At 37.8% G+C, this 9,966-nt stretch overlaps 1 protein-coding gene across 1 annotated transcript in view; it reads right to left on the bottom strand.

Moving 5' to 3' along the window:
- Positions 1-7,884: 7,884 nt before the first annotated feature.
- ORC5 (origin recognition complex subunit 5) overlaps positions 7,885-9,966 on the bottom strand; it is an 82,665-nt gene continuing 80,583 nt past the window's right edge. Inside the window, exon 14 of the mRNA XM_080665919.1 lies at positions 7,885-8,678. Coding sequence (XP_080522045.1) covers positions 8,633-8,678 — 46 coding nt within the window. The 3' untranslated portion in view covers positions 7,885-8,632. The remainder of the gene's footprint in view (positions 8,679-9,966) is intronic.

Here is a 9,966-nt window from a genome sequence, read left to right as displayed (position 1 = left end):
TACCACACCAATTCAAATTTTGAAACGACATGAAATATATTCCATCTATTTCACATGAAAGTACTATTTTCAGCCTATATATCCTGTGTGGTAATTTAAATCATGTTTGCAAATTTTTGACACTCCTTCTATAAAGAGGTGGGTCTAATTCCCTTCCCTTTCAATATAACTAGGCCACCATCACTGCCTTAAACACAATGCTGCAAAAGTGATGCTATGTAACTTCTGGTGCTACATTAGACATGGCCATGCAGCATCTGCCGGTTTCTCCTGGGATGCTGGCTTTCTGAATCTAGTCATCATACCAGGAGGAAGTGGAGAGAGCACATGGAGACCACACATTGGTGTTCCAGGTGAGAGGCACCAGTCAGCATCAGCCTCCAGACAAGAGCCAGCCTTCACGTGATTCCAATTCCATTGTCAAGTTGCTTTTTGGAGCCACGCTCTGCCCAAACTGCAGTTTCATGATCAAAATATAAATGATTGTTGTTCTTAGGCCATTAAGAGTGGGGTGGTTTGTTATTCAGCAATAGATAAATGGAACATTCTGTTTCCGTGCTACCTTGATTCAAATTTCTGTAAGTTAGCATCTATTTCACTGTCCTCCTCATTCCATACTTCAATTTTTTGGACTCTCTTTCCTCACTTTAGAGTTTCTTTTGTTCTTCCTCCTGTTTTATTACCATGAAAAGCATTTCTTTAAAAGATACATATTGGCCACAAATATTTGAGGATTAGTTTTTGATGTTTTTCATTATGTTGATGTAGTTTCACATTTCAACTACTTGTATATAAAAGTTTTTAAAAAACTTTATTCATTCTAAATATTTTTGGTGAAACTTCAATCTTAATTCTCTTACCAATCCTATTTCACAGGCTGCTATGATTGTCACTGGACCCCACCTGACCTGTCTTTTCTTTCTCGGTATAAAAGACAATTACATTTGTCTTTAAATTATAAGAACAATATAGTAACTAGAAGTAAATATGCCAAAACTGGCACTAACACGTAGTCAACATTTTTCAATTAAATAAAGACTGATATAGAAATAGCAGTTCTATTTTAGCATACTTTCTCATGGATGTTTACGGGTTAGTGCATCTCAGTTCCTCTGAGGCTCTCTTCATTGCCAAGTGAATGAGTCCCATTAAGTGAATTTAAAGAGAGTTAAGAAATTCCAGAAACACCTGAGTCAGAGTAACGCCTCTATTACAATTAACCCTTGAACAACGCAGGGGTTAGGAGAGAGCAACTCCCTACTCCCACTCCATGCAGTTGAAAATCCACACATAACTTTTGACTCCCCAAAACTTAACTAGTAATAGCCTACTGTTGACTGGAAGCCTTATCAATAACATAAACAGTAGATTAACGTATTTTTATGTTATATGTATTATATAATGTATTTTTACAATAAAGCTAAAGAAAATGTTATTGAGACAACCATAAGGAAGAGAAAATGCGGACCTATATTTTATGCATTTATGACATAATCTAACTTTTCCTTAATTTTTTCAATATTTCTAGGCTGTGCAGTTTGTCTGCAAGTTTTTTTTTCTCAAATTGTTGCAAATCTCCAGAAACTTTTCCAATATATTGAAAAATATCCACAAATAAGTGGACCTGTGCAAATTAAACCCATTGTGTTCAAAGGTCAACTGTACTATGAAAGTCAGCTGAAAGTAATGAAATTGTGTTTGGATTTAACATTCTTCACAGAACTAAAACTCTAAGTGGGCTTGGTTTTTCGTTTTAAGACCATATAGTACATAGCACTTAGCCCAGGTTGGTCTCTCTCTCTCTTTTTTTAATATATTTTTTATTGACTTTTTTACAGAGAGGAAGCGGGAGGGATAGAGAGTTAGAAACATCAATGAGAGAGAAACATTGATCAGCTGCCTCCTGCACACCCCCTACTGGGGATGTGCCCGCAACCAAGGTACATGCCCTTGACTGCAATCGAACCTGGGACCCTTCAGTCCGCAGGCCAATGCTCTATCCACTGAGCAAAACTGGTTAGGGCCCAGGTTGGACTCTTACTGCTGCTTCATGCACTGAAGGGAATAAGCTTTACATGAATAGTGGAGAATTGTTACTTTAAAAAATTAAATTAACTTTCAGTTGAAATGCAAGTTAGAACCACCTTATATATATTTTCTTTAAATCATTTCCAGATGGTTTCTCCCTCACATCATGGATACTATAAGAACTAAGACCTTTAACTCACTAAATGGCCAACTTTATTCTGATGACTCCTACAGTTTATACTTAGTAGTAACTCTGATCTCTAACCTAAATCCAACCACCTACTTTATATTACTACTTGAATAACTCATAAGTACATCAAGGGCAAAATGTCTAAAGTTGAACTCACAATCTTCCTCACATCATAGACCTAACTTCTCCCCCAGGATTTCCTATCTCCAGAATAACTGTACCAATGCTGATAGTACCTGTTGTCCAGGCTAGAAATCTGTATCTCCTAAATCCAATACAATGCCTGGCTCACAGCCAGTACTTAGTATTTGTTGAAAGATTAATACTTGTGTGGAAACTGTGGTTAAATCAGACTCGCAACTCCTTCACAGACCAAGGAAATGAATGATGATTTATCCAAAACCCAAGCTGATCTTTACTGGCTTTAAAAATCCAAGCTCTTTCCATCATGCCAAAGCCACCAGTATTTATTCAAACAGTTGAATGCCTTCTAAAATTCCCATGATTACTGTGCATCAACATGCAGTTAAATGAATGAATTGATTATAATTTTCTCTACCAAATTTCTAGTTCTCATACTGTGCTTCTTGAATGTGTCACTGCTGAAAAATGGACACTAACTGTGTATTCAGGGCATTTAATGGCAAATTTGAGTGAAATGTTGCTATCTTGATAGAAAAGATTTCTTTGAGCTCTACTAAGCATTTTGTGTCAGCAGACTGAAATTACATGCAAAATTATCTCAACTATTCACATATGATAGGCAGTCACACTTTGTAGCAGATGAAGCCTTCAAAAGGGTAGGAAATGAAGCTGAATAGTATCAACCTCTGGTCTAATTACCTCCAAGTCTCTGTTCATAGCTAAAGGCATGAAATGCAAAAAATTATGGTACACAATAGTGTGAGGCATCAGGTAGCAAGGGAGGACACTATTATAGCCCTGGCTGCACACATGGGCAGTTGCTGTACTTCATCTACTATTTTAGAGAACTACTAAGTACTTAATGCGATAAAGGATCATTATTCCTGGATTTGGTCCATTACTTTTCTTTGTGTAGTAAAGCTGAGTGGTGCAGACTTTGGAGGGGCTAAGGAGGCTTCCTCTCACTGAGGATTCATGCCCCAGACCACCTTAATTACATTAAATCTATTTGAGGTACATCACTAATTGTCTAGATATCATACCTGACAGCAAACAATATAATTCTTCAGTCACCTGTTTTTGATTCAATCATTCTCAGATGAGGTTTTTGACTATTCAAAAAGATCCTGAAAAAGAAGTAATGAAATCCTCATGTGGATTAGAACCCACTACATAATCCTTCCATTCCAAAAACAATACCAGGCACTAATATCGGTTTAAATAATTCCAAAATTGCTCTCTCTCTCCTGTTGGCAATAGATTGGTTAAAGATGGGCTGCATTGAAGAAGAAAGACCTGGCTCTTCAGCACCCTGTGACCAACCCAGAAGTGTTATTTGTAAACCTCTATTACATCTGCTGCAGATCTGGACATTCTCAGTAGGAATGGTTACAGGCTGACAGGACCATAAAGGCAGAGATGATGTTAGATCAGCGTGGGCAAACTACGGCCCGCGGGCCGGATCCGGCCCATTCGGCTGTTCTATCCGGCCCGCGGAGCCGAAAGAGCGGAGGGTTCTCTTGCTCTCCCCTCCGCTCCTTTACTTTGAATTTATATTAGTTCACACAAACACTCCATCCGTGCTTTTGTTCCAGCCCTCCGGTCTAGTTTAAGAACCCATTGTGGCCCTCGAGTCAAAAAGTTTGCCCACCCCTGTTTAGATAGTTGATAGATCCTGTAATTCAACTTCATCCCAGATAGAAGCTGGATTCATCTGATATCAGAGAAATGAAATTTCTGGAGACCAAAACTAGATCTGAGTTTCTTTCTAGAAACTTCTTTCCCAGCCTTGAAACTCTTGGGTGCTATGAGTCCTGGATATACAAGAGATGATGACATTTTTCTTTTATGTATGAAGGTGGAAGCTGACTTTTCTCACTGGAAATGGTTTGTAGAATCAACTTGCGAAAACATGAGGATTTATTTTATCATCCTAAGGTTCTTTGCTAGATTGTAAACTTCATGAAAGCAGGATAAATAGTGATGGGAAAAAATAAAAGTTTTTTAAAAAACATTAAAAAAATAATTCCAAAATTTTAAACAAGAAATAATTTTTATAGGTACAGTTAGGTAAGAGTACCTCTTCTTTTTAGTTGAAATGTTACCACAGTCTCACTTTCTTTCTAGACCATAAATAAGTCCTATATAATAAAAGCCTAATACGCTAAGTGTCCAGTTGACCAGTCAGCCGTTCAACCAATTAAAGCATAATATGCTAATGATATGCTAAGGCTGCTCAACCATTCGCTATGACATGCACTGACCACCAGGGGGCAGACGCTCCGACTGGTAGGTTAGCTTGCTGTTGGGGTCCAGCCAATTGGGACTGAGTGAGATGGGCCAAACATGCCTTGGAGCCCTCCTGCCGTCCCTCCCCAGCCCTGATCGTGCACCGGTGGGTCCCTCGGCCTGGCCTGCACCCTCTCGCAATCCGAGACCCTTTGGGAGATGTTGGAGAACCAGTTTTGGCCCGATCCTGCAGGACAGGCCGAGGGACCCCACTGGTGCATGAATTCGTGCACCGGGCCTCTAGTATTTCATAATAACAATATCTAACATTTTATTAAGCACTTACTATGTTACAGGTACCTTAGTTAATTCAGAATTTCTTGACCTCAGCACTATTGACACTGTAGTTCTGATAATTCTGTTGTGGGATATGTGTTTAAGAGGTTTAACTACATCCCAGGCCTCTAACCTCCCCACTTGCACCTACTTGTGACAAAAATGTATCCAGAAATTATAAATGTTCCCTGGATGGCAAACTGCCCCTAGTTGAGAACTACTGCCTTAAATATATAATTTATTTAATCCTCTAAACGACCCCATGAAGTAGTTCTATCCTCCACTGTACAGGTGACAAAACAGGCAGAGAGATTCAATAACTTGTCTAAAGTCACACAGCCTGTAGGAGATACAACCAGGATTTGATACAAGTGAGTCTGACTCCAAGAGCCCTCTTAACTGCTGCCCTAGAAACTTGATACCTTTCTGACTTTAGGGCTTAAAAAGAAGAGGTTTTTTGGTTCACAATCCCTCGAGTTATTAAAAAGGAATTGCTTCAGCGGTGAATTCAGGGATTGAAATTGACCTAATAAAGGGAAGAGGAAGTAATGTCTCCACGTCACTATGTATACCTGGGTCATGGTAACTGAAAGAAGACATTTTAAAAAGGATTAACCGCGTACAAAAAAAATCTAAAAACCCACAGCTTGGTAACCTTCTTCTTCTACTACCTCAGTCACTTTTAGCTAGGTAGAATAGATGCGCAGTATAATTTAAGAACTACCTCCCTTAAAGGAAATATCTGACCCACCAACCAGCATAATTCCCATAGAGAATTCATTTGCAGATGACCCTTGTAAAATGCTAATATCAATATTATGCTCTGTTAGTCTTCATTTAAATAAATTAATCAAATTAGTGAGTTATTTAGCAGCCATTAGAAGTAAATTACAAAACAGGAAAGTTCTGATTGATGGCCTAGTCAGGGGCAGAGAAAATTTGGTTACAAGGTATTTTGCAGCATAGCTCAGTGTGGGGCATAGGAGACAGGCAACGTGCTAGGCAGTGGACAGGTGGCCAACATTGAGGAAAAGCCATGGAGAGTCACAAGAAACTGTCTTTCTGTCCTCCCTAGTTCCCTATTTGACAATCTCTGCCCCCCCCCCCCTCCTGATATTCTAGTCTAGTCCTTCCCTTGAAATGGAGACTGGTCCCAGCCTATCCAAAAAGCCTGCACAGCAGACCTACCACTTTATAGCAAACTATGAGGGCTGAACACTTTCCCAATGGCATTGCTCTTCCAGGAATCAGCTACCCAAACTGTCAACCAAGCATAAATGAATCTGACTTTGCTAAAATTAAAAATAGCAAAATTTCATTTAAGGATTTGCAAATCGGAAACACTACCAGGTAATACCCAGAGTGTTATCAGTGGAAGTGGGGGATCCCTTTCCCCACTGGGTGTAGGGGGTCAGGTTTTTATGGTACCTTGAAAAAAAATTTTTTTAAAGTCTCACATAGGAGAATAAATGATTTTTATTTGCATGTAGTTATATCCCACCGTTTCCAAAGTCCCATTTACCTTAATCCAGTCCTGGAAGAGGTGCAGCTGGGAATCCAGCAGAACGAAACATAAAGCCAGTGTTCAGAGTTTCCTTTCCATGGTGGAGAGTCTGGCAGAGCATTAGGGTAATTCCAGTCCATCAGTCCATTATGAGTGGGGTCCACAAGGCTGCAGGCCATTGGGTGAGTGCAGAGCTTTAACAGCCCTGCAAGCCTGGAGTCAGGCATCAGCAGCAAGAGCAAGACGAAACCTCTTTGTTTAGGAGTTTAAATATTAAATCTTCCGGCCCTTGCAGTGGCCATGCCTAAATGCCTGCCAATGCTCTGCTCCCAGGTATAACTGACAAGCACTCTCTCCCCTTTAGGATTTACTGGGCATGCATATAATATTCGGCCTTCCCTCTCTTCCTTTCCAGTTAATTAATAACTGGGTTAAATTATAACAATATCAAGAGAGTTCCAAAGAAAAGAGAAAAATTGAGAGCTCTTAACAGTAAAAAGTATATTCTTGAGAAAGAAGAAAAAAAAAAATCAGTCCTGCATTCTTAGCTTCTGGATTGGTCCAAAATGGTAATCTTTGTCTGGTGGTCTGGATAATGGATGTCAGGTGATCTGGATAACAGGTGTCAGGTGGTCTGGACACATGAACATTCTTTCCTAAGTTATTCAGAGAATGATCTACATACAGGCCATATATATATATATATATATATATATATACATATATATATATATATATATATATATATATAGAGAGAGAGAGAGAGAGAGAGAGAGAGACATTGACAGACTACTAAAAAATTCAAATTTTAAGTCCACAGGCTAAAGCAAGGATACAATCGTTTTCTCTTGCCTCAACCTACTTCATTTTAGTAATTTAGCAGCTTGACTATAATGACTCCATTTTATTTCTTGACTCTTTCCTCACTACTTTAATGACACATGGATTTCTATGTGCAGGAAATCTAAGCCTGCATTTGCAATGCACATGGCTTTGCCCTGATTCTGGCTTCTCTAAACATCTTGTAGAACAAAAAATTTCACCATCTTCTGTGGAACAAGGGACTCAGGGTGTAAGTGCTCTATCACTCATTGTGGATGTCATCTTTTGGGCAAGAAAGTCTACCCTTGCTGTCTTATGTAGGGAGAAACAAAGGAAGTCCAGTTTTTCCCCCTCTATTCATTACCACTAAATAAATGTAAGTAGACAACTACTTGTTTTCTTTGATCCAGAAAGTATCAGATAACCACTACATTTTTAAAAGGCTTCCTATCCAGGAGTGCTCACTGTGAGCCTTTTTCTTCAAGAAAGGAATGAGAGAGTAAAATGCCACTGAAATTTAAACTAGGCTCTATAATTATGCACTTTAAATCTGTTCAAAACAATTTTCAAATATTCAAATGCTGACAGAAAGCTGTTTTAAAAGTATGGACAAGAAAATCAGCCTTAAGGTTCATTGATCCAACAGGAAAAAAATTTATTGTGGAACTTTAAAGTTCAATGATTAAAAAAAGAAAAGTATCATGAGTATTTAAAAAGCTAGGTTGGGTGGTTAATGGCAAGAATAACCAGATAAACCTCATACAAGCACCCTAGTTAAAGTAGGCTTAGAGATGGAAAGTTGACCTAGATCTGATCAAACTACCTTGGCCTTTTAAGAAAAGCAGGGTGAAAGATACGCACGTACAAGCTTGGATTTTTTAAAAAAGCACACCTCTATTTATTATATTTTGCAACTATGATCTTTTAAAACAGTGGCCTTAGGAAAATCTGGTCTGGCAAGCAACTGCAGAGGCTCCTGTGGAGAGGAAGTGGAAAGACTGGGCTTATATACAAGGGCTGCTGGCACCTTCAAAGCGCAGGGGATGGTTCACAGCAAAATGTAGTCCTAAGTAAATGGGTTTCAGGCAATTTCAGTGTTAAGATAACATCATTAAGAGTAGAACAGATTGTGCTCAAACCCTGCTGTTTATAATTAACACATTGCTTCCAAATACTCCAGGGTCCCTGGTAAATAGTCTTCTGCTCACATCCACCCAGACCAATCAGAGTATTTTCATCAGATTCCATGCTGGGCCAGCACCTGTCTGGACAAATCCAGTAGAGCCAAAGAACTCCTCTCCCTGGCCAACTAAGTAGTTGGATGAACACAGCTTGGCTTAGTCATTGTCACAGTGTCCATATGGCTCTGAAGCTTGTTTTCACAAGAAATCATACAAGTATTTTATTATGTCAAAGTTCACCGTCCTATAAACAAAAACAGATAATAGGTTAGCATCCTCACCCCCCAGACTGCTCAGCTTTACATGTATGATTCTGGGAAACACATGCAAAATAATTCACAACTGATGGTGAATAATCCTATGGTGCTGTCAAAAGCACCATGATAGAACTGACATTTTCAAAATGTTACTAGGAAAAGAGTTTCTTTAAAAAGTTTATTTTCCCTCTCATGAAGTTTGTTTTTCTAAAAAAAGGGAATGAAGTTAGAACTATTCAACATTCTGCATTTCAATTATACTACAGACAGTTTAGATTTCATTTGAAAGCTATTTGCTTTTTGTCTAATAACCAGAATAAAGTAATTAGAGATGCAAAAGTATTTAAATCTTTTTTGCTTTTGAATACTGTTTATCTTCCAAAACACCTGTTTTATCATTACAGAATGCATAGCTCATCTGTCCTCATTTGTAGTTTTCATTCTTTTCAATCTTTTAACACTGGCTGACCTGTGTGTGTATTGTAACTAAATCTGTATGATCCAAGAATACACTACAACAGACGATGTGAATGTATATTTTTGTACTCTGGTAGCAGGCAGAATAAAATAGCAGGGAAAGAAAGACATATAATTATTTTCCTTTCTCCAAACTCATTCTTCACTATAAATATTCAGACTTAGAGGTTTATTATTTGAATAAATGGTCAAAATAATTAGATATAATGATCTAGCAATAAGTATAAAATTAAAGCCTTAAAGTATTCAATTCTACAAAAATAATCATCCATGTGAGAATAGCCTTCTAAAGATTCACTAATTGCATGTTCTTATTTATTAAATCATCACCAATTAATGTTTTTGTCTATCATTTTATAATATGCTTTCTAAAAATGTTTCTAAGCAAATGACTGACATATCAAATATTTTTTAAAATTTGGAATGTGGAAGTATAGATACTGCTTATGAAAAAAACATTTAAAAATAGCTGAAATGAGATTCTATGGATATTGTGGTACCTAATGATGGACTAAAAAATACCTTAATTGTCTTATTACAACTGTGCCTCTCTGAAGAATACTTAACCTTTCCAAATGCATAAAAACACTGCCAAAACAATCTTATTATAACTAGCAGTAAAAAAACAACTAAAAATAGGTACTAAAAATTTTTAAATCTTATCTCAGGCATAAAACTACAAATGATATAGTTATATACCATAAAAGCTATTTTAGTTTTATGTGTTTTTCTTTCATTCAGTTCTAGAACACCTCTAACCGCTACCTTGGTCAAAATTACTAGCAACAAGGTACCACT

The sequence above is a fragment of the Plecotus auritus genome, assembly GCF_963455305.1.
Source record: "Plecotus auritus genome assembly, chromosome: 4".
In the NCBI taxonomy this organism is placed as follows: domain Eukaryota; kingdom Metazoa; phylum Chordata; class Mammalia; order Chiroptera; family Vespertilionidae; genus Plecotus; species Plecotus auritus.
The sequence above is the reverse complement of the archived record's forward strand: the minus strand, read 5'-3'. Positions and strand labels throughout refer to the sequence as shown.